The sequence below is a fragment of the Chelon labrosus genome, assembly GCF_963514085.1.
Source record: "Chelon labrosus genome assembly, chromosome: 17".
Classification (NCBI taxonomy): domain Eukaryota; kingdom Metazoa; phylum Chordata; class Actinopteri; order Mugiliformes; family Mugilidae; genus Chelon; species Chelon labrosus.
The window spans coordinates 15,098,731-15,125,901 of NC_140350.1; the positions used below are offsets into that span (position 1 = coordinate 15,098,731).

Genomic DNA, 27,171 nt, shown 5'->3' on the forward strand with positions numbered 1-27,171 from the left:
GGAGCAAGCCCTGAGGTGATGGTGGCAAGGAGAAGCTTTCAGCTCTTTCAAAAGGAAAAATCCTTCAGCGCCGCATATGGGGGATCCATCTGTGCTGTTATTATTAAAAGTATCTAGAATAGAAAAAAATAACATGCAGTATATTTAATATAATAAATTCTTCAATTGGTACTTTCAATTCAGAACAAGCCATTTGTTAATATAAATAATCTGAATGAGTGCGTTCATCTTTACGCATCATTTATTAGAAATGACCTGCAATTGCAGACCGTAGACACACGGTGGCGGTGTTGTGCAGTTTTTAGACTGCTTGGCAACTAATCCAGGAGATAAACCACCGCTGGACACACGCGCACACACACACACACACACACACACACACACACTGAGGACTATTTCTGTCGCATTTCTTTAGGGACACACTGCGAACCACAGGGATGATGGTGGTGCCTCATCTAACAATGAGATGCGTGTTGTTTTTTTATATCTGCCATGTTGTTTTTGTCCATCAAAGGGCTCCCGTTGCGCACACGCATGTTTCTGCATCATTATACATCTTAATTATGTTTGTTTCTTCGATTCACGGGGATTACGTGCAGCTTTTAAAATATTAAACACTTTTAATATTTGTACTAAAGGCTAAACTACATTTGAAGAACAGTTCACAATTTTATAGCGTCCTTACAGAGGCCTATTAATTAATTACATTAATAATAATTAAGGCATATAATATTAGGACTTTATTTAACTGAAATTTGAATAAATATTAATAATAAAAGATTTTTTTTCATTAATATTTCTTCCTTACAGTTCATGCGACACCTTGCATACTTAAAAATATAGGCTGTTGTAAAAATATAGTCTTAAGATTGTACAAGATTTAACAAGTAACAATTTATTTTTTTATTAAATTCTAACTATTTCATTTCTTTTTACATCATTTATCAGTGTAGAAACTATGTTGAAATAAATATTTTGAATAAACCTATACACTCCGCTCCACCCAAACACCAGAGCGCCTCACACTCCCTCCATTCACATATATTAGACAAACATACAACCATATATCTATTTTATTTTTTCTTTAGCTGTGAACTCCTACACGGGCTGATCCGCCACCGTCTCCATCTTTACGCAGGAAACTGGAGCATAAAAGACTCTTATCCTCCATCATCAAGGTCAAGAGCGTTTTTCAATAACCTTTGGGAATTAAAGCCTGGAACGGCGCCAGCTCGTCCTGCCAATCATTTTCACAGCCAGCTGAATAATAAAATACACTAAAAAAAAAAAAAAAGTTGTTGACCTTTTGCACCCGAGCAGATCAATACGGTGTAGCTCCATTCTATTAAAATAGTCCACGGAATTATCTATTAATATTTTGTTTGGATTCCCCCTCCCATCCTCCCCTCCTCGGCGTCGTGATAAATAGTTTCAAATAACAGATGGTGCTAGAGGGAGAGACAAAGCAGGGAAATCTGGTAGCAATTATCCTCAATTATGTTCATTGTTATTTTGAGCTAATTATTGTTATTGTCACTTTTGTTTGTGTGTCTTGCGGCGCTGGGCTGCAATGAGCGGGCCTACGGGAGACAATGGGGGGAACAGGGATATGTTGTGACGATGAAATATGGCTTTTGTAATTGAGCTTAACCAGCTGGTGTAAATAAAACTTCGATGCAGGCTAAATGTACAGGCTGCGGTTTCACATCACATCACAAAAAAAACACAGATCAGCCGATGGAAATAGCCTAATAGTGGGCACATAGGCGGACCAAAGTGTGCTAATCCTTCTTCTTTTTGACGCACTGAGACCAGTGATTAATTTAATTCTTTGTTTCATGGATATAAAATAGAAAACAGGGAAACAATTTCTCAACAAATTGTCTAAAAGTCTCCAAATGTGTCTCTAAAATCATTTAATTTCTTATTGTTTCCACTTGACTCTTTTTTTTTTTTCCGCGCGTAAAAGTAGATGTTTGAGATTTCTCTTATGCCCAGATCTATCCTCTCTGATGAAGTGGCGCTCAGCAAATTCCTTCAAGGCTTTTTAGCTGCATCAGACTCTGCTCTGTGCTGAAACTTTTGCGGTCGGGTTTCGGTGTGATGCGAGTTCACCTCCGCATTTGCACATTTTGCTTCCTTGAACCATGCAGGCACCCAGACCGGGCATGGTCGGACGCAGGGACTGAAGAACGCCGCGACCGCTGCATGGGACGGACCTGACTCCACTCTCGGCTTTGTTTGGGGGCGTCTCTTCTCTTTTCCTCTCCTCTCCTCACTCCCATCCTGTCCCCTCCCCTCCTCTCCCTCTCTCTCTTTCTCTCTCTCTCCCTCTCTGTGTCTCTCTCTCTCTCTCCCTCTCTCTCTCCCCCTGGGGCGGGAGAAGCCCGTGTTTGGTTCTCAGAGAGGGTCCTTTGGGAAGAGTCACAAAGCGATTTCCTCAGAGAGAGAGAGAGAGAGCGAGAGCGGAGTGGCGAGAGCTCCGGAGTCATCCGCAGGAAGCAGCGCTGCTCTGGACATCACCGACACCAACACGTCCCGGACCACTGGGCTGAGGCAGAAGAATTGAAAGCAGAAAGCTTAAAAGAGGAAGAAAGAAGTGTCAGGCAATGATGACATCTGTTCAGGGTGCGAGTTGATCTCTCTTTTCTGTCTGACAGCTTCAACTGTGGATCTCCAAACGCACCGGGAGTGACTTTTCAACATCTTTCCACACTTGGTCAGTCCGTGTCCTGGCGTCCTTCTGGTGTTTTAAACTCGTGTTTTCAGTGTTTGGACATTTTGGATGACAGTATTCGGTCATGGTGCACCCACTCCCTGCTCGGGACTAGAGTTGAAGGAGTAAAGACGTTCTCTGCTTGGTTTCTAGCGAAGCGCACCGAGTGGCAGCAGCAGCAGCAGCAGCAGCAAAGAGCGCACCCACGTTGCCCCGCTTGAATCGGCGTGAAGGATTTACTAGAGAACAAGTGCACAGTCAGTCGGAGAGAGACTGAGAAACGGAGGAACAAGCGTCGAGCTTCGGAGGTTTGTTAATGTTTGGGATCCAGGAGAGCATCCAGAGAAGCGGCAGCAGCCTGAAAGAGGAGCCGCTGGGAGGCATGAACGTCCGGAGCTGGATGCAGGGGGGCGGCGTGCTGGACGCCAACACAGCCGCCCAAAGGTGAGCTCTGCCCGAACAAGACACCTCCACCCTCCTTCGCTTTTCTTAGGATGGAAACAAGAGTGCGTTTTCTCCGCGAGGATGCGCAGCTTGAGCAGGAGTTGAGCCGAGAGCTGCTGTCCGGAGAGAAAACCCTGGATTTAACTGCTGCTATAATTTGGGCAATTTGATGTTCTTACTCAAAATAATTCTACAGCACAACTGAAGAGTTAACGCTAACATGCGCTTGTGCCACATATTTTTACGCACAACGTGCAACGGTGTATGTGGATGAGGTTTAGTGAGTATGAAACCAAAAGTAGAAATAAATAAATCAAAGCCTGGTGATGATTTAAAATGAAGAAAAAAAAGCCAAATTTTCATACATATTTTCATACATGTACTGATTTAATCTGAGTGAAGGATAATTCTCTAACTGTCAGGGACATAAAGATGGATAAACCAAGACATCTTAAGAACAAACTCCAACATAACTAATTTGATTTGTCTCAGAACGCAACTGCTTTGAGATATTTTTTAATAAACGGTTTGTTTTTGATAATCCGGGTTTAATCAAAGAGATGAGCCTTAAAAAAAGAAACTCAAATCACTTAAAAACGCGCACAAACTGGGTTTGCTCTTCTCTCTGCTCGCAGGCCCCCCTCGTAGCCTTTACATTATTACTGCGTGATCGCAAATGTAGAAACTTTACAACAGCCTGTGCGCCATTCTGACACCGACTCATGCGCGAACTGTGTGTCCGCAGCGGAGTGGGCCTGGCCCGGGCTCACTTTGAGAAGCAGCCGCCCTCCAACCTGCGGAAGTCCAACTTCTTCCACTTCGTCCTGGCTCTGTACGACCGCCAGGGCCAGCCGGTGGAGATCGAGAGGACCAACTTCGTGGGCTTCATCGAGAAAGAGAAGGTCGGTGTGGAGACTCAGGTTGATCTCATTATTATTTATTATTTATTTTTTTTGTAATTGGAGAAACATTTAGATTTTCTGAAGGCCTCGTTATTCCACCGTGGGTAATACTGATATCACTAAAGGCAGTTTAATGTCATATTTTAAATTTTCTCTGCACAATTATCACATTATTATTATTATTATTATTATTATAAAAACCTCCCTCGATGCATTTGACATTTGAACTTGATTGAATTTACACTCCGTTCAACACAACCACTTGTTCCATATAAACAGCGGCGCGGCACCCGGTCTCCTCATCAATTATGACATCTCTTAAATTAGATGAAATGCATCGGGAGAGTTTGGGGTTGGGTTTATTGGCCCTCCAAACACAACCAGCAATTACAGAGGAATTAAAAAAAATAAATAAATAAACAAATAAAATCCACAATAACACCACGATTAAACACGGAGAAATTACAGGGCTGCGCTCCTTTAATATCATCAGCTGTGAACATAAATCATCCTTTTGTTTAACGCGTGGCCCGCTGCGAAGAATTCAATTACTCGTCGCATGTGTATATGTGCGTGTACGTGTGCGGGAAGGTCCGCTTTGTTTATTCCTGGATTCTCAGCTCAGTGTTTGCTGTGTGTGTGTGTGTTAAGGAAACGAGCGGGGAGAAGACCAATAACGGGATTCATTACCGGCTGCAGCTCCTGTACAGTAACGGTGAGTGGACACATACAGCTACTTATTCACAATCAATTCCACCAAATCAGCTTTATTGCCCGGTTGACCCTGCTGCAGTGATACAACACACACACACACACACACACACAGGCAGAAGCTGGTTTAAGAAAAAAAAATAAAAGTTTTAATAAGGAAAAATGTGTCCTCAAAGCTGTGAGATGAAATTTTTTGCAAAGGGCCAACAGTCTGCCAGGACTTGTTTATGTCACAGATATTGCAGTGCACAGTTTCATGATTGTGTAATTTGACCGGTGTCTGTTAGTCAAATTTCAGGGCAGCTGTTGCAGGCGATTTCCACAAGCTTTGTGGCTTTATCACTGTCACTGTCCCTGCATCAGTGTGTCCTGTGTGAAGCAGATTCCCTTTGACAGTCTGAGTTGCAGCCCGCCCGAAGCAGGGATATGACAACTCCAGCCTCCTCCTTAAAGGAATAAAGCCCATAAGCTACAATTTTGTGTCACGCGTGTGTGGATATTTTATCCATTTTGAACAGATTATGGGCAGTGCACTTATTTGGGAAAAAAAAAAAAAAAAAAAAAAATTTCATCAAGGATTTTGTCTGCACACATGTCAAAAATATTTAACATCTCCATGAGACTTTTTGGTGTTTTGGAGCACTGTTTTTCTATTTTCACATCTGGACCAGATTGAAGGGTCTTTTTCTAATAGAGGCTGCAATAAACTGCTATTAGACTGTGTGTTACAGTGCAGAGACACACAGTGTGCGCTGACGGCGTACCTTTAACACGCACACAAACACACAGAAGCCTCTCTGTGTGTTTGCAACCTCTTCGGCTTGTGACGCCCTCAAAAAGAAGCTTACTGAGCATCAGGTTAACCGGAGAGTTATTATCTAATTTCAGTGTTTTAATCTTATAAATTCATAAAATTGTGGAGAAAATTCACAGAGAAAAAGATAAAAGCCATTTGGTTTGTGTTACAATTCATTTGTTTCTGCTTCCCTATTGTCTTTATCATCTTGTAGCTCCTATAATTTGTGCAAGCTCACTGTTTTGCATGGCAGGAACAATGAAACTAATCTATTTGATCCTTAAACAATCACTTTTTTTTTCTCCTTCATGTTTGCCACATTTTTAATGCACTTTAATATGTTGTTCCGACTGATAAAAATCCAAGTCAAGTTTATAAATTGCTGTCTTCTCCCGGATCCCAACAGGCATCAGAACAGAGCAGGACTTTTATGTTCGACTCATAGACTCCATGACTAAACAGGTAAACACACACACACACACAAACACACACACACACACACATTCACAGCGGTCTGTCACCTCTCCTGTTACCTCTCTGACAATGAGCTGCTCCACTGATCCGCCTGTACTCCGCCGCCCTCCTCTCTCTGCATGTACACAGAAATGAGTGTTTATGCGATTCAGTGGGTGGGTGTTTCCACTGTGTGTATGTGGGTGGGGGCACACACACACACACACACATGCACCACACACACATCACACACACACACACACACACACACACACACACACCGCATGGCTCCAGGCGTCGTTGCCTGTGCTTCTCTCGCTGTGATTAGAGCGAGGAGGCAGCGAGCGGGTGTTGAGGAACAGGAGCGTAATTCTGCTGCTCACAGTGGGAAGTGGAAAGATATAACGGCACCTCTGGGATTTGGTCTGCTGAGGAGCGAGCATTTTCTGATCAGATCCAATTTTTGGGCTAATGTTTTTTGTTTTTGTTTATATGTACATTTGTAAGAGAGAGAGAGAGAGAGGGAGGCAGACTGAGCAACAGATAGAAGACAGAGAGATAGTTTTAGTGTTTGCGCTTTTTGTTCCTCAGGTAAACAGTTGGAATTAGGACTGATTATTATTGTTTTTTTTTTTCTGGTCTTAAAAAAACTGAGGTTGAGAGCTGTCTCTCTGGTGTAACGTTGTGCGTGCGTGTGGATGTGCACGTGTGGCGAGGCACGAGGAGCCAAGAAGCCACGCCATGCACTGAATACTTGCTAATGTGACTCCGGGCTCTGACACAGTCTCACATTACTGCTGCCATGCTGCACCACATACTGTATGAGTGTGTGTGTTTCTGAGTGTGTGTCTGGCAGGCCTAAGGGACCACACTGTTTCCTAATAACACTGTTTGGCTTGAACTTGGTGGGTGGACAACCAGCTACACACACAGACACGCATTCAGAGAGGCCTTAGTTGTCTGGACCAAGCCTCCATCGAGGAAGAGGCCGGCTCGACCCCTCACACGCACGCTCACCGGTGTCTGAGTTGTTTTACACCCGCGTGGCGACACTTATTAAAAAGGAAAAGTCATTTTTTCCTCAAAGCGTCGATGGAGGCAGGTGTGTGCAGCACCTGTGGGCCTGCACATGTGTGGAAGTGTGCGTGGCGGTTGAATAGAGTGAGAGGAAGGGAGAGATAAGCCGATATATTTAGTGCTTTGCGCATATGTGTATAGGCGCTTTGGCAAAACAGCACATGGGGCAGTAGGGCCCACTCGGATGAGGGTATGTGTGTGTGTGTGTTCTGCCCAGCAGCGGCAGGGAAATGGAACATTTAACAGGTGGCCAAACCAAAACAGTCGTGCGGTTGGCTTAGTTGTTCAGTGATGTCATGGCCACTGTCTCTCTAACCACACACACAAACACACACACACACACACACACACACTTGGTGTCATTGTTATCTCACCAAACAGGAAAAAATCTTATTTTAAGACAAGACGCGCTGGCAAAAGATAAAACATGCAGCCCCAGCGCATTTGTGCCAAACGGCAATATGGCATCCCTGTTTCTGTTTTTAGCGGCCCTTAACCCAAGGCAGGTCCGTCGCCAGTCAAAGCGGCTGCCGCTGCTGTGAGAATGGACTTGTTAATCCAACCCCTCCCCAGTCTAGACTAGGCTGCGGTAGCATACCTCTTACATATTTTAAAGACCGTTCGAAAGGTCCCGAAATAGAAGAAGTTAAGAATAAGAGAGGACGAGTTTGGAACGGTTGCAGTGATGTATGATGAGCCTGGCACCACGCTGGATGCTACACGGATCACGAGGGATTCATGTGCTAGTAGTGTGTACGGGGAAAGAGAGAGTCTAAAGACAGAAACCCTCAATAAGGGTGACATACGGTAGAATTAGATACTCCAACAACCAATCAGAGCCATTTTGTTGAACACAAATTCAACTCTAATTCGTTCACGACCATACGAATCGATTGGCCTGGCAGATTTTTGCCGTCACTTCCCAATGGAGTGAGCCCAAATTGAAATTCTGTGTGGGCAGCTAAAGTGCAGATTTCAGCTTTGGCTGTCAAACATAAAAATCATCCCGAGTCAGGCTGAGTTAAGTTTAAGTGTTCTGCTCCGTAATGTGGATGTGCTGCATGGTCACATCCTTGAGTCTATGTATTTCACTGCTCTGCTGCTCTGGCCTTATATCCAGCGCCCACTTCTGTCTTTGCACCTCTACCTGCTTCGTGTTGTGTCTGCTGAAGGCCAGCACCGGTTGTGTTAAATGAAGGAGAAGAGACGCAGAGCGCGGCGCTCGTTGATCACGGCTCCGTCCCAGAGAATAAAGCGTCTGTCACGGTGCGGCCCTATCGGATCACTAGCTCGAAAGTCGCCCTGACACTAACGCGGGAGGAAGTGTGTTCCCCTGCTCGACGCATCCTTGTTTACACGCCGCGCGTGTCACGCCACTTCAAAGGTGGAGGAGAGAGCGGCGAAGATGGTGCATGAAAGGCCCGGTGAGGCGGAGAGAGGGGGAGAAGACAGAGGAGGAAAAAGCAGTTGAAAGAGAGGAGCGGAGCAGGCGAGGTGACAGCGATGAAGAATGTGAGACAAACGTGGGCCAGGAAGTTATATTCAAGAGCCTGTCACACAAGGGCGGGTGAAGTATTATTTGCAAAATATTATTTGTGTCTGCCTCGGAGCTCCAGATGTTTCAAACCAAGAGTTATCATTAACTTTAGACCTTTTAGCACCGTTTTCCTGTGATTAGCAACTTTTATGGTCCACGTTATCCGAGCCTTCATGATGCAGGAAGCTGCACATGTCACAGGGTCAAAACAAAGCCATTGTTGGCTCACAGAGAGATGATTCAACATTAGGCAGAGCAGAGAATCAGAAATGGATAGCACATACTTGCAAATGGGGAAAAAAAGAGCACGGTTACATCAGTCCTGAAGCATCCACCTGGCCAGGTTTGAAGGTTTTCTTCTGGTGCGTGAGTGTGTGGGTGTAAAAGAGAGAACGAGAGAGAGCGAAAGAGCAAGAAACTGTGAGAAGACGAGGAAGGTTGAGAAGACAGTGATACATTTTAGTTCAGGATAGGAGGCAAGTACATGGGAAGTTGCCTGGCCCACTCCTTTCCCATGGCACAAAGAGCAGGACTAATCATAGACAGAACAGTGGTTTATAAGGTACATTTCCTCTTCGAAAACAACCTGTCAAATTCTCGTTTTGTGCATTTTCCCACAATCAGTTCAAGTGACGATGCTGAGGGATTACCCAAATAGTTTCAGATGTCCTGGGTGGGAGCGTCTTTGCTTTGTTCGAGGTCATTTTAAATGTTTTCAGTCTGGATACCGCTCTATTTTGTTTTCTGGTTAAATGAATTTGCTTCACATATCAGCCTTGTATGGCTTCTGTGGTCAATGGACCTTCTGGACATGTTAGCATTAGCTGAGCCTGCTGTGTTGTTGCCGCTGTAGGCTCGTATTAGTTTTGGTTCATGTTACACATCGTGCTTGCATTGATGGGGCTTGATCATCCCAGGAGTCCTGGACCACCAAGAGCTTTTTCAGGCTCCAGGTTCATGTGTCAATACATCTTCAGCAAGGGGTTTTAAAATGGAATTTATGCGCATACATGGAAAATTGTAACTGACAAGGGCCCCGGGCCCTTAAACACATGGGGACTCCAATTCCAGAAAACACAGACAACTAGCTATTAGTATGAAATGCTTTAGGCTACAATAACGGCCCTCCAACTGTACAGCCACTGTTGCTACCCTCCATTAATGCTGCAGAGCTCTAAGGTAGTTTCTGGGGGCCATAATGGACTATAGTTTCTACAAATGAAGGGCTCAGACTGCCGTTTTTGCTCATGCTGGGGCCCCATAAGGTACATGCTCGCCCTGGGGTCCCTGGGAGGACAGTCCAGTCTCACCAGAAGGCAAGCTTTGTAGAATATGATTTCTTTAAAGGCCTGTCTTTTGTGTTAGCATCTGCTGCTTCACAATTGCATCATATCCATTGACTTTACTGCACAACGTACACCGATCAGGCATAACATTACGACCGTCTTCCTAATATTGTCTAGGCCTCCAAAACAGCTGTGACTCATCAGAGAATGGACATGGACCTTCTGAGGGTGTCCTGTGGCGTCTGGCAACAGAATGTTGTTAGTGGGGGCCTTTGGGTCCTATAGGTTGAGGGGAGGGGCCTCTATGGATCAGGCTTGTTCCAGTGCATCCCAAAGATACTTGATCGGTTTGGGGTCTAGTGAATTTGGAGGCCAGGTCAACACCTTGTGCTGTTCTTCATGGTTTTTTTTAAGTTGTTCCTAAACCGTTTTTGTGTGTGTTCCTGTGTTAGGCTGCATCCTGCTTTGGATGGCTGCTGCCATCAAAGAGTGTCATTGCTATGGGTTGGGGTTGCCTGGTCTGGTCTAGGTGGGTGGTACATGTATAAGTAACATCCACATGAATGCCAGGTCCAAAAGTTTCCCATCAGAACATTGTACTGTCACATGATGATCAATGTTATTTACTTCTCCTGTCAGTGGTTTTAATGTTGTGGCTGACCCGTGTAGTGTCACTGGTGTCATCAGAAATATGAAACCTTCAACTCGACTTCAGTAATTGAAAGGACTGACTGGCGTATTGTCTGTGATTCACCATTTCCATAGAGTTTAGAGTGGTGTTTTTGGGGCGTACAGAGTTTGTTTAGGTGGGCTGGCTTTTGTTGTTTAGCTGGTGGAGAGATGGCAACACTGATTATTTTATTATGTCACCTTACAAGGTGTTGGATGTATTAGGCAACAAATGAACAGTCAAGTCTTTAAATTGATTAGTTCGAAGTGTGGAGAATGTGCAAGTGTTGAGATGTGCTGTTCATGGGGAGTGAAGGCATACCCATGTGGTCTGATCCTTGTCCCTGGACTATTGAAGCACAAACTGCTGAAAACGTTAATGCAGGTTCTGTTAGGAAGGTGTCAAAACACACACTGCATTACAGCTTGCTCCGTAAGAGACTGTGTAGCAACATGAGCTGGTGGAGCAGTGGAGAACGATGGCATCGGCTGAGGAGTCATGAAGTCATCCGTTGACATCTCAAGGCTGACCAGGTGCATTGTTTAGCTGGGGAAGAGATGGCAGCACGATGCACAGTGGGAAAAAGGAAAGCTAGTGGAGGCACTGGGATTCTCTTGACAATATTCTGCAGGAAACCCTTGGGTCTTGGCTTTAATGTGGATGTTACTCTGATTCGTACCTAAACGTTGCAGCCTCTTCATGGGAACAGTATCCGCTGAAGACGGCAGCTTATTTCAGAAGGTTCTGAAGAAATTGTTCATGAATAGTTTGAAGAACATGACAAAGAGTTCAAGGTGTGGACTCCAGATTCCATAGATCTCAATCCAATTGGTGAAAGAACAAGTCTGATCCGTGCAGAGACCGCTGCTAATGTCTTCGAGCCTTACACCAAATGATACCTTCAGAGGTCTTGTGCAGTTCTTGCCTGTAAGGGTCAGAGGTGTTTTGGGTCCCAGACGGGTAGGTACACAATATTAATCTGGTGGTTTCAACGTTCTGGCTGACTGGCATCAAACTTTCACAGAATTAACTTAATCTGATGGCAGCCGCGTGCCTGAACCTTAGCTGAAGATTATTCTGAAGGACAGAGAAACTTCCTCGCCGCTCCCTGAGGAAAGTGAGCCTGTCACTCGGTGAAACTCGCTGCAGTTTAGAACCGCACATCAAACAGACTGGAACAGACCAAAGACAGACAGGCCGTGCATATTGATTGATAGATAGTTTAGTGGTGTGTGACTTATGCTTACATTTTATTCAGAGCTTCCCTGCCAGAGCCAGGCAGCAGGTAAAGCCTCGGCTTAAACGCCTTTTTTTCAGGAGACACAGCCTACCTTGAACTTTACTCTTCGAGTTCACCTGTTCGGCACGTGAGCCGACGAGAGACGCCTGTTATTTTGTGGATTTTTTAAAGCAAGGTGTGCGACAGCGGAGAGGGGAGGGTGAGAGACGTCCCGTGCAGAGACAATGGGTGTGAGTGTGTGTGTGTGTGATGTAGAGGTGTTACTGCTGTGTTCGTTGAGCTGAAGTGGGAACTAACCTGTTACCTCCACCACACTTGGTCGGTGTTACTGTTATAAACCGGTGGAAGAAAATAAAAGTGCAACACAGCTACGGCGTGAAGAAGAAAAAATAATATGTCTCCCAGCTTGACAACGTGTTTTACCACGATGCAGTGCTGCAGAGTGTTTCCATCCCCTGTAGATGTGGAGTGCAGCGTACTGAAAACATGCAAATAGGCTTTCATGCATCCATGCACTGGTGCAGCCAATAACAGACACCTATCAGAAGATCTGAGTGACGCTGACTTTAACTTTAAAGCCTGAAAAAATATGGTTAACATTAGATATCGTATAAACATACTAATATCCTGATTTTATGATGTTTTTTCTCAACGCATTCCAAGAAAAGACTAACAATGTTTGTCATATTTTGCTGTTAAACGGGTAACTTTCACACGATCCCACAACACAAACAGTTGCTCAGTCTCTGCCTGTTACAAAGAAGCACTCTCTGAGCTTAAAGTCCGTTTTGTTTCCTCTCTCTTCGCAGGCGATTGTTTATGAAGGCCAAGACAAGAACCCAGAGATGTGCAGAGTGCTGCTGACACACGAGATAATGTGCAGGTGAGAACGGGTTCATCACATCCCATCAGAATCACTCCTCCTCTCCTCTCCAAAATACTTTCCCCCGTCTGCAGAAAGTCCTCACCGATCACCTCTTCATGCATTTCTTATTTCGTCACCCTCATTAACCCCCGCCTGCACGTACACTCCCGGACGCACACACACAAACACGTGAAGACACATCCGTTGAGGAAGATGAGTCTCGCCTATCAGAGTCGTTGCTTTAATTATAATCTTAAGATGAATTCCTTCGTAAGTAGGTTGGGAGGAAAGAGTTCTATTTATAGAGGCATTTTACCAACCTATGCCATACAATAGAAAATGTGTGTGCGGGACGACGTGTGGTTTGCGCGTGTGCCTGTGACGCCTGGTTAATTAGGACACAGAGAAACTCATTAGTCAATCTGAACCCTTCTGTTGTTTCATGGCTAACAAATGGGCCTCCCTCCACAATCTGACTATAAAATATTGGCTGGGACTTACGCACACACACATTTGTACATATATATATATAGACACAAAGAAGTATTCATATGCATGCACACACCACAGTTATAAAAATTCAAATTTAGTGCATGAATTAAGTTGTTCTTTTTTTCCACGACCTTGTCACTGTACAACTTTAACTGTAACAATATAAATGGGGGTTCATCTATATGCACAAGCAGGGATTTTAGCCGTGAAACGAGGCACGCTAATATTTTATTCTATAGCTCTCTGAATATTCCTCAGGCGGTTCAGCTGCAGAGGCTCGTGCAAAACCCCATTGAAATTCTGATGTGATTTACAAGGAATTTAGAAATAAATTGTGTTTGGCAACAGATTTTACTGTAAGTTACCGTTGTTCATCATGCATGGACGTGAACGGTTTTCACACACGTACCGCAGAGGGGCCTCCGCGCTGCAACGCCGTGTCTGCGCCGCAGCATTTTTCAAAACATTTCCTCAGGGGGAGCAACAGTGCAGAAAGTACGCGGCTTCTGCGAGGAGCGTAAACACTCGCTTTCCTCCAACAGCTCGCCGAGGTCAAAGTTACGGCTGCTGCCTCGTGTTCTCACATGCTGATTCGGCAGCGGGGGCTTTCGCACACGACACGGCCGCGCAGAATACACACACACACACACAAAGAGCCCGGCGCGTCCATTAATCAGTGTGGCTTATTGTCACGGCGGTGCTATTAGCCATATGCTCCCAGCCAATCTGCCACCACACGGACCTGCGTTGCAAAACTGGCTGGAGCTCTGGCACAAAAAAAAAAATGTGAAAGGTTTCACTGGAGGATGCACGGCGGAGGCTTCGTGGCGTGTGCGTAGCTCAAATGTTGCTTCATCTCTCTCGTTTCACCCCCCCCAAAACTGTATCCGCTTGTTCCAGCTCTTTGCAAATGGAGTTACACAAGCTTCATTTAATTATAATTTAACCTGACGTTTTTTCTTTTCTTTTCTTTGTTTTTGGAACTTTTTTGGATCTGCAATAGATTTTTTTTTTTTTCTTTCAAAACCACATTCTGGGAGTTTGAACAATGTTTGGCTGCAACGCCATCTATTTGTAATGACTGGCCGGCAGCATTTTACATAAATGACATCCTGAGAAAGTTTCAAGACAGGCAGATTAACTCATTGGGGAATGGCACTTAAACAATAAATATGAATATTTTATATATATTAAATGTAGGCCACCAACCCAAATGTAACATCTTACATGATCCCTCAACTAGAGGAGGAAATATTTTAAAATTAAAGGCGTTGTATCTTCACGTTACAAAGCCAGTATATGGTATATGGGACAGAACGCTTACTGTATTGTATATCTTGACTTAATTATTGCATTACTATCATCAACAGCTCATCCCTACACCATAAACTAGTCAAGTCATATGTTTTTATTAATGTTTTAATCATTTAGTTGGTCAAAAGCCAGATGGATGCCATCTTTCTTAATAAATGGAAACATATTTGCCATCATTTTGTCTAATTGCTTCAGCAGCCAAAGCTATTGTAAGCATTTATTGTAAAGATCAGGCGTCTCCAGTTCATGTGATTGGGACTCTGTTGTTTAGAAGTGTGTGTGCGGTGGGAGGAGGGGGAGATAGAGGGGGAGGGCGGATGATTAGATCACCGGGCTCCAGCGCAATAAGTGCTACATTGCCCCCGTCCCACCCCTCTTTTTCCTCCCCACTACCCCTCCGTTTATAACATCTTCCACTCTGCTCCCCTCTCCTCCTCTGTCCTCCCTTCACCTCAACCTCCACCCCCCACCCCCTCAACCATCCTTCCTATCCCTCCTTCCTCGGGCTTAGCTTTCTTCTTTCTACCCTTCCTCTATCTACAGCTTTATTCCTGTCTAACTTCTCCTCCAAAGTTACAGCACAGTGACCCAGTTCATAGAGCAGCAGAAAGCCAGTGACAGGCAGAGCAGAAAGAGCAGAGCGGCAGATAGTGGAGACAATGAGGAAGGTGTAACGTATCAGCACTCTTTCTTTCCTCCTCTGCCATCTGTGACAGAGGGAAACCCGAGATGTCTCCCCTTCCTCTTCTTCCCACCCAAACCCATCCTCTCCCCCTCTTGTTTTAGCTTTCCCTCCCACGCTCACCCTTTCACTCTTCACCGCCGCTCCCGCCCTGGCTTCATCCTCCTCCCTCCCGCTTACACCTTTATTCATAATTGATGCACGCAAGAAAGACTCTTTGACACACTTGTCGTACACATGTGTGAATTTTGATAAGCATGCCATTTTTTTTTTTTCCCCCTCTCTTGTGTGCGTATCCCAACCGCTCCTCCTTTGAGCCTCGGGCATCTGTAGTCCTCTCCACCCTCCGTCTCACCTGTTCGTCAGTACAATTAGGATTGAGTCGAGGTTGCACTGTTTTAAGTCGTACTTGGCAGCCCCTTTATCGAAATTAAATTAAATTTGCCTCCTGATTTTATTTCAATAAGCAGTAAATCTGTGGCTCCAAGCGACAGGCAGAGCTCCAGATCTTAAACAAGAACACGTTTCCCAGAAGACTCCACTGTTGTCCATTTTATACAAATATCAAAAATATCATTGTCAATGGAAAAAATCTTAATTCGAAACCTAGATTTTTCACTTATGAGTATAAAATGAATAACGGTACACCGATCAGCCGCAACATTATGACCACTCGTCCCAAAGTATCCGTGGGATGATCCACAGAGGCCTCTCCCCTCAACCCATAGGACCCAGAGGACCCAGAATAGGACCCTATTCTCTGATTCACACAACTGTTTTGGAGGTGGCACAAGAGAGACCTGTACAGTATTAAACACAAAATGTTATGCCTGATCGCTGATAGCTGATCAGTCTTTGGAGAGTCCTGGAACTTATCTTTGTGTTCGTACACCGTGCTCTAAGAAACGACCATCATTATTACTTATTCTCTCGAGTGCTGCTGGTGGGGGGTTGTAGCCTTACCCAGCTGACACTGGGCAAGAGGTGGGGTACAATGTCTTACCACAGGTCTATCACAGAGCTAACACAAAGACAAACAAACGTGCACACATACGGCCAGTTTAGATTCACAAATTAACCTAACAGGTTTTTGGAATGGGAGAAGAAGCAGGAGCTCCCCATAGGACACAAGATATGTCAAAACCTAGGATAAAATACAGAACAGGCTGTCTGAACCAAAGCCTAAAAATTGGTAATTTAGTGAAAAAAATAATTATAACGATGCATTTGGGTGCCACACTTATTCATCACCGCCTAGCTCGGCCCATCCTTCAACTGTTCATTGAAACTTTTGACTGAAGCTGTTGAAACTTTTGGTTATGTCACCACAAAAACATGTCCTCGCCTAATGGCTGTTAAGGTTTTACATGGGATTCACCTTTTACTGGCAGGTGTGACACACAACTAACCATCCAGATGTACCTTTTAACTGTTTAATTCACTGTTCAGCACATTTTATTTCAGATACTGCTATGTGCTCACTTTCCATGCCATAGAAGTCTATTTTTATCCTCTCGGTGTAGATGTGCTACAACTCCCGTTGGCCTGTCTTGGACAGATTTGATCAAATGCTGTGAATGCAGTAATAGGTTCTCCACATCAGTACAGATAAAGCACATAATGTGCTCCAAGACTCCCATTTCAACATCTAAATTGGGACCTCCATATATTGTACTGCGTGTTCTCTGTGTCAACCTCTTTTCTCACTTTGCCCCTTGTGCCTTCTTCTTTTGACGGTCTTCTCTTCTCCCTTAGTCGGTGCTGTGACAAGAAGAGCTGCGGGAACCGTAATGAGACACCCTCAGACCCTGTTATCATCGACAGGTACCGTCTCTCACTTTGCCTCTACCTTTCTCTCTCCCCTCGCACACACACACACACACGCACACACACTCATGCACCAAGACACATCCTGGATGAGGGGCTTGGCTGACCTGGTTGAATGTCGGCGTGGGACGGGATGTTTGTGTGTTTAGATGATCCGCTGTCACACCTGAAATAGATGCTCCTCGGATAGAAAGAATTGCTTCTGATGCAAGACAGAGAGAATCATTTGAGACACCGGTTGTTGTGCATTTATAAGTCAAACAGCAAGACTCATCAGTGGTGGGGAGATTGACAGGAATTAATTATACTTACAAATGCACTTCAGTCTTGCAATAATTGATCTGATAGTTCTGCGGACAGGACTTAAGTGCACATCAGCTGTTACGACGTCCAACCACACAGACTTCAGACTCGACTTCAGACGGTGTTCAGGTGAACGTGTGTGTTCCTCTACGTAATCTAAAACACAAAGCAGTCTTCTAGCAGGCGCCGTTTGTCGCTTTCCCGCTGCTCCCGTCTGCCTGTCGTAGCGGAGGACTGAAGTTATCCCACCCCACCCTCCTTTCTGTCTCTCCTGCAGCAGCGGCAGCGCAGAAAAATGGGTCACGAGCGAAGAAAAAAAAAGTGACAGAGAAAAAACTGAAATGAGATCCAACCTCATTTTAATCAGATTTAGTCCTTGGCAGTTGTTTTAACCCTCTGTGAGCATTTTCTCTCGGCATGCTCCTTCTTGTTTCGTGTCTGGGTAACTCACAGGGAGGGGTGTGAAATATTCTAGTCGTGACATTATGAGATAAAACACACCTGAACTAACTGGACAAAAGCCTGAATGCGTGTTGATTTGCAAGGAATCATGTGCTTTTTGGTTGCTGTGTGACCAGATATAGATGCTTTTGTGAAAATATTTGGCACCAATCTATTCTTCACTTAAACATTTGGTGAACTCAGATTGAAGAAAAACAACAGTAGAACTCAGGGCTATGTTAAACAGTGACAGTAAGAGCATTTCCACACGTACAATGTGAAGGACACTCAAGGGATTGGGACTGAACGGCTGTGTAGCCTTAAGAAAACCACTAATCAGTGAGGCTAACTGGAAAAAAAGGCTTCAATTTGCTAGGGAGCATAAAGATTGGACTCTGGAGCAATGGTAGAAGGTCATGTGGTCTGATGAGTCCAGATTTACCCTGTTCCAGAGTGATGGGGGCATCAGGGTAAGAAGAGAGGCAGATGAAGTGATGCACCCATCATGCCTAGTGCCTACTGTACAAGCCTGTGGGGGCAGTGCTATGATCTGGGGTTGCTGCAGTTGGTCAGATCTAGGTTCAGCAACATTATGTTGCCCAAAGAATCTGACTACCTGGATATACTGAATATACACGGGCATATTCCAAGATGGCAATGCCAGGATTCATGAGGCTCAAATTGTGAAAGAGTGGTTCAGGGAGCATGAGACATCATTTTTACACATGGATTGGCCACAACAGGGTCCAGACCTTAACCCCACTGAGAACCTTTGGGATGTGCTGGAGAAGGTCTTTCCGCAGTGGTCAGACTCTTCCATCATCAATACAAGATCTTGGTGAAAACACTGTGCAACACTGGATGGAAATAAATCTAGTGACATTGCAGAAGCTCATCGAAACAATGCCACAGCGAATACGTGCTGTAATCAGAGCTAAAAGTGAAATATTACAGTGTGTGACCTTTTTTTTTATTTTTTTGGCCAGGCGGTTAAATCTCATAAAAATGGAAAAAGTTAAACGCCTCCTCTCTTCTTTTTGTGTGGCTAAACACTTGTGTCTCAAAGTAAACTTGGATGGAGCCATTTCAAATAGCTTAAATCTGTGTGTGTGTGTGTGCGCGTCCTTCGTAAGACGCAAAGTGCGTGGGGTTTACTGCACTCATGATTGACGGCTACACATAATTGTGTGTGTGTGTCATATGTACGTGCGTTTGCGCGGGACATGATAGTATCTCTGCACCTCAGCCCCATTCTTCCGTTTTTGTCGGATATCTCAGACATATCAGCTTACACCCCATTATATATTTGCCTGGAAGGTGGGTGTGTGCGTGTGGATGGATGTGGTTTGGGTTGGGCCGGGCCGCTGGAAGAATGGCTGATATATTAGACACAAACTGACAAAATAATGGACACGCAGTCATAATATGTGTGTTACTGCGGTGTTTGGAGCATTGATGTTAGACGACTGTTAGTGTGTGTGACCGCGCGCGTGTGTGTGAGTGTGCTCGCGTCATTTTCCACGGCCGAAGAAGAGAAGCAGAGTGAATTGTGGGAGATGTCAGGGAACTTGGTCGGGATGGAATGTCAAGGTTACCGTGGATACCGTGGGATACTTCCTGTATCCCCCCACCCCAGCCCCCACACCCCTCCGCTCTGCAGTGGTTCACAGCCTCTTTGGTGCAACATCTGGAACTTTGCTGTCCGAGTGTAGAGCGAGGGAGAGACAGAAAAAGTCATAATAAAGGCTTAGAGCGTGTCACGGCTTGTAAACAAAAGTCCAGTTGAAATTACACTTTGACATTTAGACAGTCAAAACTAATATGTTATATGTTATATATTAGTATAATATATTTTTAAAAATGTATTGTTAATAGTTTTTTTTCTTTCCAAATGATAAAAGAAATAGATAAAGGTCTTTGGGGAAATATCAAAGAGGGGTTCCACTTCCCCTCAGCCAGCTGGAAGAGCGCGCCTGTGGAAAAGCGACACATTCAAATAGACAAAAGACGCTACAAAACCAAAAGATTATTCCCCCAGATTTGACGGTTTATGCTTGTGCAAAAGTTTGGGGAACAATATTGCAAAAAAAAACAAAAAAAAAAACACCAAAAACATTCAAGCTCTTTTTCCAACTCTATGTTTAGATAGTGACCCATACTTGTCCCAGCTGCGTCCATCACATTTGTAGTAAACATTTCTTTTTTTCCCCCTGAATTGCTGTGCATGTGTTGTTGAAAACGTTTTCTTAAAGATGCCATATTATGCTCATGTACCTTTTCTTAATTTCAACTTAGGGAGCTGCTGGTTTACGCGCTAAAGTCAAGTCTGCTCTGATTGGTCAGCTGCACCCTACAGTGTTTTTTATTTTGTCAACCTTAGAGCTTGTGTCTTTCCAAGCTAGCGGCTAGGCGGACATGCTAATTCGTTGCATGGTGAGGTAGATAAATAACTAATACATGTGCAGCAGCTAAGTAGCCAAGTAGCCATCTAGCCTGTACTTTTCCTCTGTGAATATTTGGTCACTCGTTCAGTATACTAGTGCAGGATAAGGTGTACTCATTTATGAAAGTAGCACTAAAGCTAATGTGGGTTGTCAAGCGGTTCAAGCTGCTATTTTCAGTACTCCATCAATGTAAACCAAGAAAAATACAGGCTAGCTACAGTATGTATTTATTCTTTACTGCAGGAATTGTAATTTAGGTAAAGGATGTCCCTAAGCCTTACTTTCTACTTCCTGCTCCAACAGGAAACGCGTCAAATTAATAAAATAAACTTTTATTTTTTTATTTTCCATTTCATTGTGATCTAACTATATTCTCCTGCTGTTTATCGCGCTTTAACAAATTTCAAAAAACACGCTACTAGCTGCATGCATTCGCCGGCACAAACAGGTGAAACAAATGCCTGTGTTTGCGCGTGATTGACAGCTCATCGCATGGTGTCAGGGAGGATACCAGTCCTTGTGTGCGCTATGTGTGCGTTATATGTGTGTGACTGACAGCCAGCTCTTCGTAGCATGCGTGGACGCGTATGTGGAGTGTGTGTGTGGCCCAGTTAATCCTTGTTGGAGCGCAGTGAGTGTCCCGCTGCCTCCCAGGGTTAATATAGGGTTAACGACATGCAACGATATCCTATCATACGCCTGCTTGACTCCTAAAGAGCCACATCCACTCTGCTCCTCTCAGTGTGTGTGGGGCTGCAGTTTCTCCTTGTATCTTCTACTGTCCTTTCTCCATCACTCAACGTCCTTGTTGCCTCCTTTTCTGTCTCTTTCTCCTCCGACACCTCTGCTTTCCCTCTTTCCCTCCTCTTTCTTGCCTTTGCTCCATCTCACCCCCTCTTACCCTCACCCCTCTCCCTCCCTTCCTCTCCTTCTTTCTCCTCCTCCTTTGACTCAGTTTCAGTCTCTCTGTGGCCCTGAGGGGTTACCTACCTCACTGCTCAGCTCGCTGCCTGTTTAGACTCCTACAATTGGCTTAATGGGCTCAGGCTGTGTGTGTGTGTGCAGTATGAGGGGGTTTTAGTCTCAGGCGGTGTGTGTTCAGGGCTTAGATCAGTGTCAAGACTTGAGGAAGGCAGCTTGAGTGTGTGTGTGTGTGTGTGTGTAGGGGTGCTATGGGTACCCGTGTGTGTCCTCTCAAAGTCTAAAGGGGCCCACATAAGCCTGAGGCTTTAAGGGGTTCCCTGTGTGTGTGCTCTTGTGTTTGTGTGTGTGTGTGTGTAATCTATAGGGTTAAGAGGGGTCACAGCTCGAGGAAGAGATGATGGGAAAGAGGAAGGGATGGAGAGACGATGGAAGGAGGAGGTGAAGATGACAAGACAGCGTTTTTACGGGGAGTAGAAGGGAGAAAGGAGGAGTAAAAGGAGGAGGGTGGGTGCGAGGAGAGCGTGAGGGCGGAGGCTTGTCTAGGCAGACAGAGGAGAGAAAGGAGGAGGAGGAGAAGGAGGAGCAGAGCAAGGTTTGTTTCAGGGGATAAGAGCCTCAGTCTGGGGAGTCCTGTCAATCAGAGAGCACCGGGTGGGGGAGGAGGGGGCGCTGTCAATCAGCTGAGAGAGGAGGAGGAGGAGGAGGAGGAGGAGGAGGGGGACGAGGTGAAGAAAGGCGAGACAGAGGGAGTGAGTGGGATCTTCTAAACGATCTCTTCATCTTTTCTGCCTTTGTCTTCCTCACTATCTCTCCCTCTCTCCCTCTCTCCCTCTCTCTCTCTCTCTCTTGTCCTAGTTACCAAAATATCTCTGCCAACCTGGTATGTCACTGTTCGCTCAACTGTCACTGTCTGACATCCACACACACACACACACACACACACACATATGCAACCGCACACACAACCACACACACATGAACGCGCACTTAAAATAGATTGTGAGATAATCTATTTTCTTGACCCGTCCTCATCGCTCCCTTCCTTCTTTGCCCTCCTTTCTTTCAGCTCGTCGTCCTTTCAGTTTCTAATTTGCTTTGCTTGGTCATGACCGTAATTAGGTACAGTGTTGGCGATGTACGAATCATGTATTCACATCGTGTTACACATACAGACACAAACCAGTAAAAAAAAAAGCAAAAAACAAAACATAAATGGATTAATATCACGTGGCAATGACGCAGGAATTGTTTTAAAAATAATGTCTGAGTGTTATTTCCAACCAAAACAAAGAGGTAATAATAGATGACAGTGGTTACTTAGTGTAACCCCGGGTACTTTGAGTATGAACATCTAAGAGCTATCGCGATTGGGTTTGTCAATCTGCACACGCACTGTTCTGAATATTTCCCTTTTAACATCCACATCTGCATCTAATAACCGCCCATTACATGTTCCACTCCCAGTTATTTCATCTGTTTAATAATTTAAGGTTTTGTTTTAAGTTATAAAATTGATAAATGCTTGTATTGTGTATATATAATGCAACGTGCTACGATGAAAGCTAAACAGGCTTCAGTCAAATGACTAAAAATACTTCAAAAATACAAAATACTGTATGTAAAATAGTGTACGTTATATCTTCTTTAACATAGCAGTGGTGAAGTTGAAACCCATTGAAGAGAAAGACATCAAATAAAACCGAGAAGAGTTCCATGTGTTGTTCATGATTTTCCTTAAACATTTGAGCTTCTTGGCCGGCGTCGTTCTAGTTTTTGAGTTTTTGACAGAGCTCACATTATTTATTTTGTTCGGGCTGCCAGGTTTTGTCTGCTTCCATCAGTCTCAATCGCAAGCTTGCGGTCACTCAGTCTGGATTTAGTTAATTTCTTTCTTTGTCGTCACTGCCACTGGAAGTTCTTGTCTTTTTATAGCCCGATGTCCAGAGGCTGATGTACTTATTCTGGCAATAATTTGGTTAACGCAGAGAGTCCCAGGCCTGTGAAGAGGCGGTGCAGCTGGCCGAGAGGACTCCTTATCTTCCCTCGGCACCGCGGAGCTTTGGAACAGCGAGGGCTGCGGGTTCAATGAGTTGAGGGTGTTTATGTAATTCATAGCACCTTTTTGGATCCCAATTAAAAACGAATTAGACTCATTAAACGTGATATCCGTTGTTTATCTTCGTGTGGGATGTAATTTGCGTGCGTGGCTTGGTTGGGTTGTGAAGAGGTCTCACACTTCATAACCCAACGGCGAAATAGCTTCGGCTTCTTCTGGCGTCATTCTCTTTCTCTTCGCTCACTCTCTCGTGTTGCGGTATCACTTCCTGTGGTAAAGGTCAGCGGTTGCTCCTCTGGGATGAGGGCCTATGGGAATTATTCATACCACTGATATAATGTCAGTGCTCGCTTTGCTCACTGTTTATGCGTGCTTGTGTTTGTGTGTGTGTGTGAGAGGAGAATGTTTTATTCATTTCTCTCATTTAGTCTCTCCGTCTGCACCTGTCCTAGCATTTAGAAGCTCGGCATTCACATTATTTGCTGATTTAGTTCAACTGCCTGCTTTAATGGACACACACACACACACTGAGAGACACACACTGGCAGTCTAAGCTAACTATACTGAGCTTGCGTTTCGGGTCAGAGCTGGAGATTTGTGTTAAGAGCAAAAGCAAGATTAAGATTCTCCTTCTTTATTTGTCTAGTTTTTATTTTTTCACTCTGTTTTCTTATTCCAACCGGCTGCGTCTGTGTATTAGAAGACGTATTTGTCTTTAATTCTCTCTTCCTTTCCGTCTCCCAACAAATATCTAAAGGCCAAACAAGGCTGCAGGAGGACGTCATACCCCAGAAATGAGGGTCGTTTTTTTTGGTTTGTTTGTATTTGGAAGTTTTTTTTTAGTTGTGTGTGTGTGTGTGTGGAGAGGGAGATACAGAGGATAGCGTGCGTTTTTCATCCGTCCTTGCTTTCTGTTTCTCCATCCATCTTTCTGTCTGCGTGTTATGGGAATATTGGTGAGGAAACTGCCATGGGGCACGACTGCAGAAGGTCCACACAGATGTATTATGTCCCCCCAGCTACACACACACGCCCTTTTCCTTTTTTTTTTCTGTTCTCCTCATTTCCTCCTCTTTCACCTCTCTCATCCTCCCCTTTCTCCCTTCCTGCGCCCACTCCCCCCTCCATGCACCCCCCTCCAACACACACACACACACCCTTAGGCAGGGATCACGTTACCCTAAAAGCTACAAACACTGACATGATGGCCTTCCATTTTCCCATCTGTTCCCGTCGGAGCCGTTATGATGCCTCGATTACTTTAAGAGGCTGCTTGTTGTGGAAAAACTACGATTGTTTCGTGCAGTCTAGGGTGAGTGGTTCAAGAGAGTTGTGTTCAGAATAAATAAGAGTATATAAAATATATATAAATAACACTTCCCAATAAATACTGTGTCCTCGAAGGACTATTAAGACGGCAGACAGTATTCAAATCAATGTTCAGTTTGATTTACGTAGCGTCAATGTCGTTCAAAATAGAAAAGGCAAACAGATAAATTCATTAATGCAGCATAAATACAGAGTACATGATACCAGGTGATGAATGGTAGCAAGCATTCAAATAGAGGTGACTGTTGAACAGCTTAGTGGGTATACAGTATAAGACTAAATAGGAAAAGCAGAACACTACACTGATCAGCCACAACATTAAAACCACTGATAGGAGAAGTAAACGACATTGACCATCTTGTGACAATTCAGTGTTCTGCTGGGAAACTTTTGGACCTGGCATTCAAAACATGTGGATGTTACTTAGACATGCAACACCCACCTAGACCAGACCAGGCACCCCCACCCCATAGCAATGACACACACCCAGCAGGACCCAAAGCACCCCCACTAACAGCAGACACCAGACACCACAGGACACCCTCAGAAGGCCCATGTCCATTCTGTGATGAGTCACATCTGTTTTGGAGGCACAAGGGAGACCTACACAATATTAGGAAGGTGGTCATAATGTTATGGCTGATCGGTCATTAATGATAGCTGTTATATAACAGGTGAGTAGGCTGGTGATGAGCGAGGGGGTCAGGCATTAGTGAAATCTATCGTACGAACACCTGATCAAATGTTTCTCCATGATATTTCCTGTTTGAAATCCTGAAAAACTCAGAACTGTAGGCTGCGAATCAGGCGTCTGGGATTTGTGGGCCTGAAATCAGAAATCATTTGAGGCCTCAAGCATTAACACTCACCGTATATAACACATGATATTATCATCTAATAGGGAAAATCAAGACGTGGAAGAGAAGACGTGTCTTTTTTTTTTTTCCTTTGTTAAATCTATCTCAGTCTTTTCCATTAATTGACAAATCAGCTGACTGACTAATTAACCTGCCGACTGACTGACTGATTTACTGACTTGGCTGATTGATCAGCAAACTTGGTGACTAATTAACTCAGAGGGTGATTATGTAACCCGCTATGGCTTCGGTGGCTGTCTGGCAGGCTGACAGAAGACTAGCTGACGCATGAGCGTGTGCATCCGCGTGGTATGTGGATAACCTCGTGGTGGGCGATGAGACGGTGGTTAGATGCCTCTGGGTGCCTACACAGAGATCTCTCTTACCATGCACCCATTACTGGACAGCCATTAGTCTCTCTCACACACACTCACACACACACATGTGGAATTAAGGGGGAAAAGTACAGAGCGGCTCATTCACGATAGGTGGTTGGAGGTGGATGTGTGCGCATGTGTGTGTGTATGTGTGTGTGTGTGAATATCTTAAGCTCTGTCATTAAAAAGCAAACAACTTTAGCTGATCTGGAAACTCCCTGCAGACTGCACACACATGCCCGTTAACAGACGCACCGACGAGAGTGGGAATTTTCCCCCTTACCGCAAAGTGAACTGGTGGTTGAGGTGTTTTGGGAGGCCGAGCGAGAGCGTGTTTACCTACTGTAGGAGAATTTGTACAACTGTAAAAGGGAATTTGTAGAGGAGAGGAGAGGAGAGGGGAGCGGAGGAGAGGATAAATGTGCCAGCCATGCATCATTTCATTATTAATAGCCGTGTCGGAATAAAAATGCTAACCTTGTCTGATCTAACGGACGGCTGAGTCTGCAGGCGCTACGCTCTCTCCTGTCCTGTGTGTGTTGGAGGGACTCTAGTCCACACTGAGGCCTTGTTTCCCTTTGTTAGGACGGTGCAGGGCGAGCTGGTGAAGTCATTGCAACCCACACAGGTATAAATATCTGTGTGTGTGTGTGTGTGTTGGGGCAGCGTTTCCCGTCTAGAGCAGACCAGGAAGAGAGCACCAGTGTCCTGCCGAGAGGGGCATTGTTATCTACCTCCTAACACACACACATACGAGCGCACACACACACACACACACACACACATAAAAATGCATCACCCCTCCTAGGCCGAGGCGAGCTGCCTGATCTGCACACCGTCTGTGTCGCCACGGTAACACATAGCACACGCCCAAACAACAACAAACACGATGTGTCCCACTGCTATAGACAACAAACATCCAGCCACGCACACACACGTCGTGTCACATTTACACTAGTACGTAAGTAAGTGGCGTCGATGAAATGGACCGTCCTTTGCTTTGGCGTTTCTGTTGTACAGCTCGACAGCAAAAAGCCACACACACACACAAACACAAGAAACACACAAGACACACACACACAGGCTCAAGACGCAGAGGCAGGCGAACGCAGGACTGTGGAACTGCGGAGGTGTAATCTGTCAGACAGGAAGCTAGCGGGGTCAGAGGTCACCGAGCACTAATCGATTAGCCGTCAGTTAGCGCTGAGCTCGAGAGGAGAGCGCAGCTGTGGCCAGCTCTTCCACAGTGCGTGAGTGTTTTACGCTCAAGTGGTGTGTGTGCCCATTAGGACGGGCCTATGTGCGTTCATGTGTTTATGCAGATGTGTGTTTTCCTGAAGCGGCGGCTGTGTGTGGGTGCATGTGCTCCTTGGCTTATTGATCACAGAGATTTTTATTTTTTATTTCTATTTTTTTTTTTATTCTGAC

The 27,171-nt window shown here is 44.9% G+C and overlaps 1 protein-coding gene across 6 annotated transcripts in view; it reads left to right on the top strand.

Moving 5' to 3' along the window:
• The first annotated feature begins 2,477 nt into the window (after window positions 1–2,477).
• LOC311502746 (transcription factor COE1) overlaps window positions 2,478–27,171 on the top strand; it is an 81,997-nt gene continuing 57,303 nt past the window's right edge. For 5 of the 6 annotated variants that reach the window (XM_084565106.1, XM_084565108.1, XM_084565107.1 and 2 more), the window contains exons 1-6: window positions 2,478–3,160; window positions 3,906–4,062; window positions 4,714–4,777; window positions 5,976–6,031; window positions 12,642–12,715; window positions 16,941–17,009. In XM_084565106.1, coding sequence (XP_084421232.1) covers window positions 3,033–3,160; window positions 3,906–4,062; window positions 4,714–4,777; window positions 5,976–6,031; window positions 12,642–12,715; window positions 16,941–17,009 — 548 coding nt within the window. In that variant the 5' untranslated portion in view covers window positions 2,478–3,032. The remainder of the gene's footprint in view (window positions 3,161–3,905; window positions 4,063–4,713; window positions 4,778–5,975; window positions 6,032–12,641; window positions 12,716–16,940; window positions 17,010–27,171) is intronic. The other variant, XM_084565104.1, reaches the window with a different exon arrangement.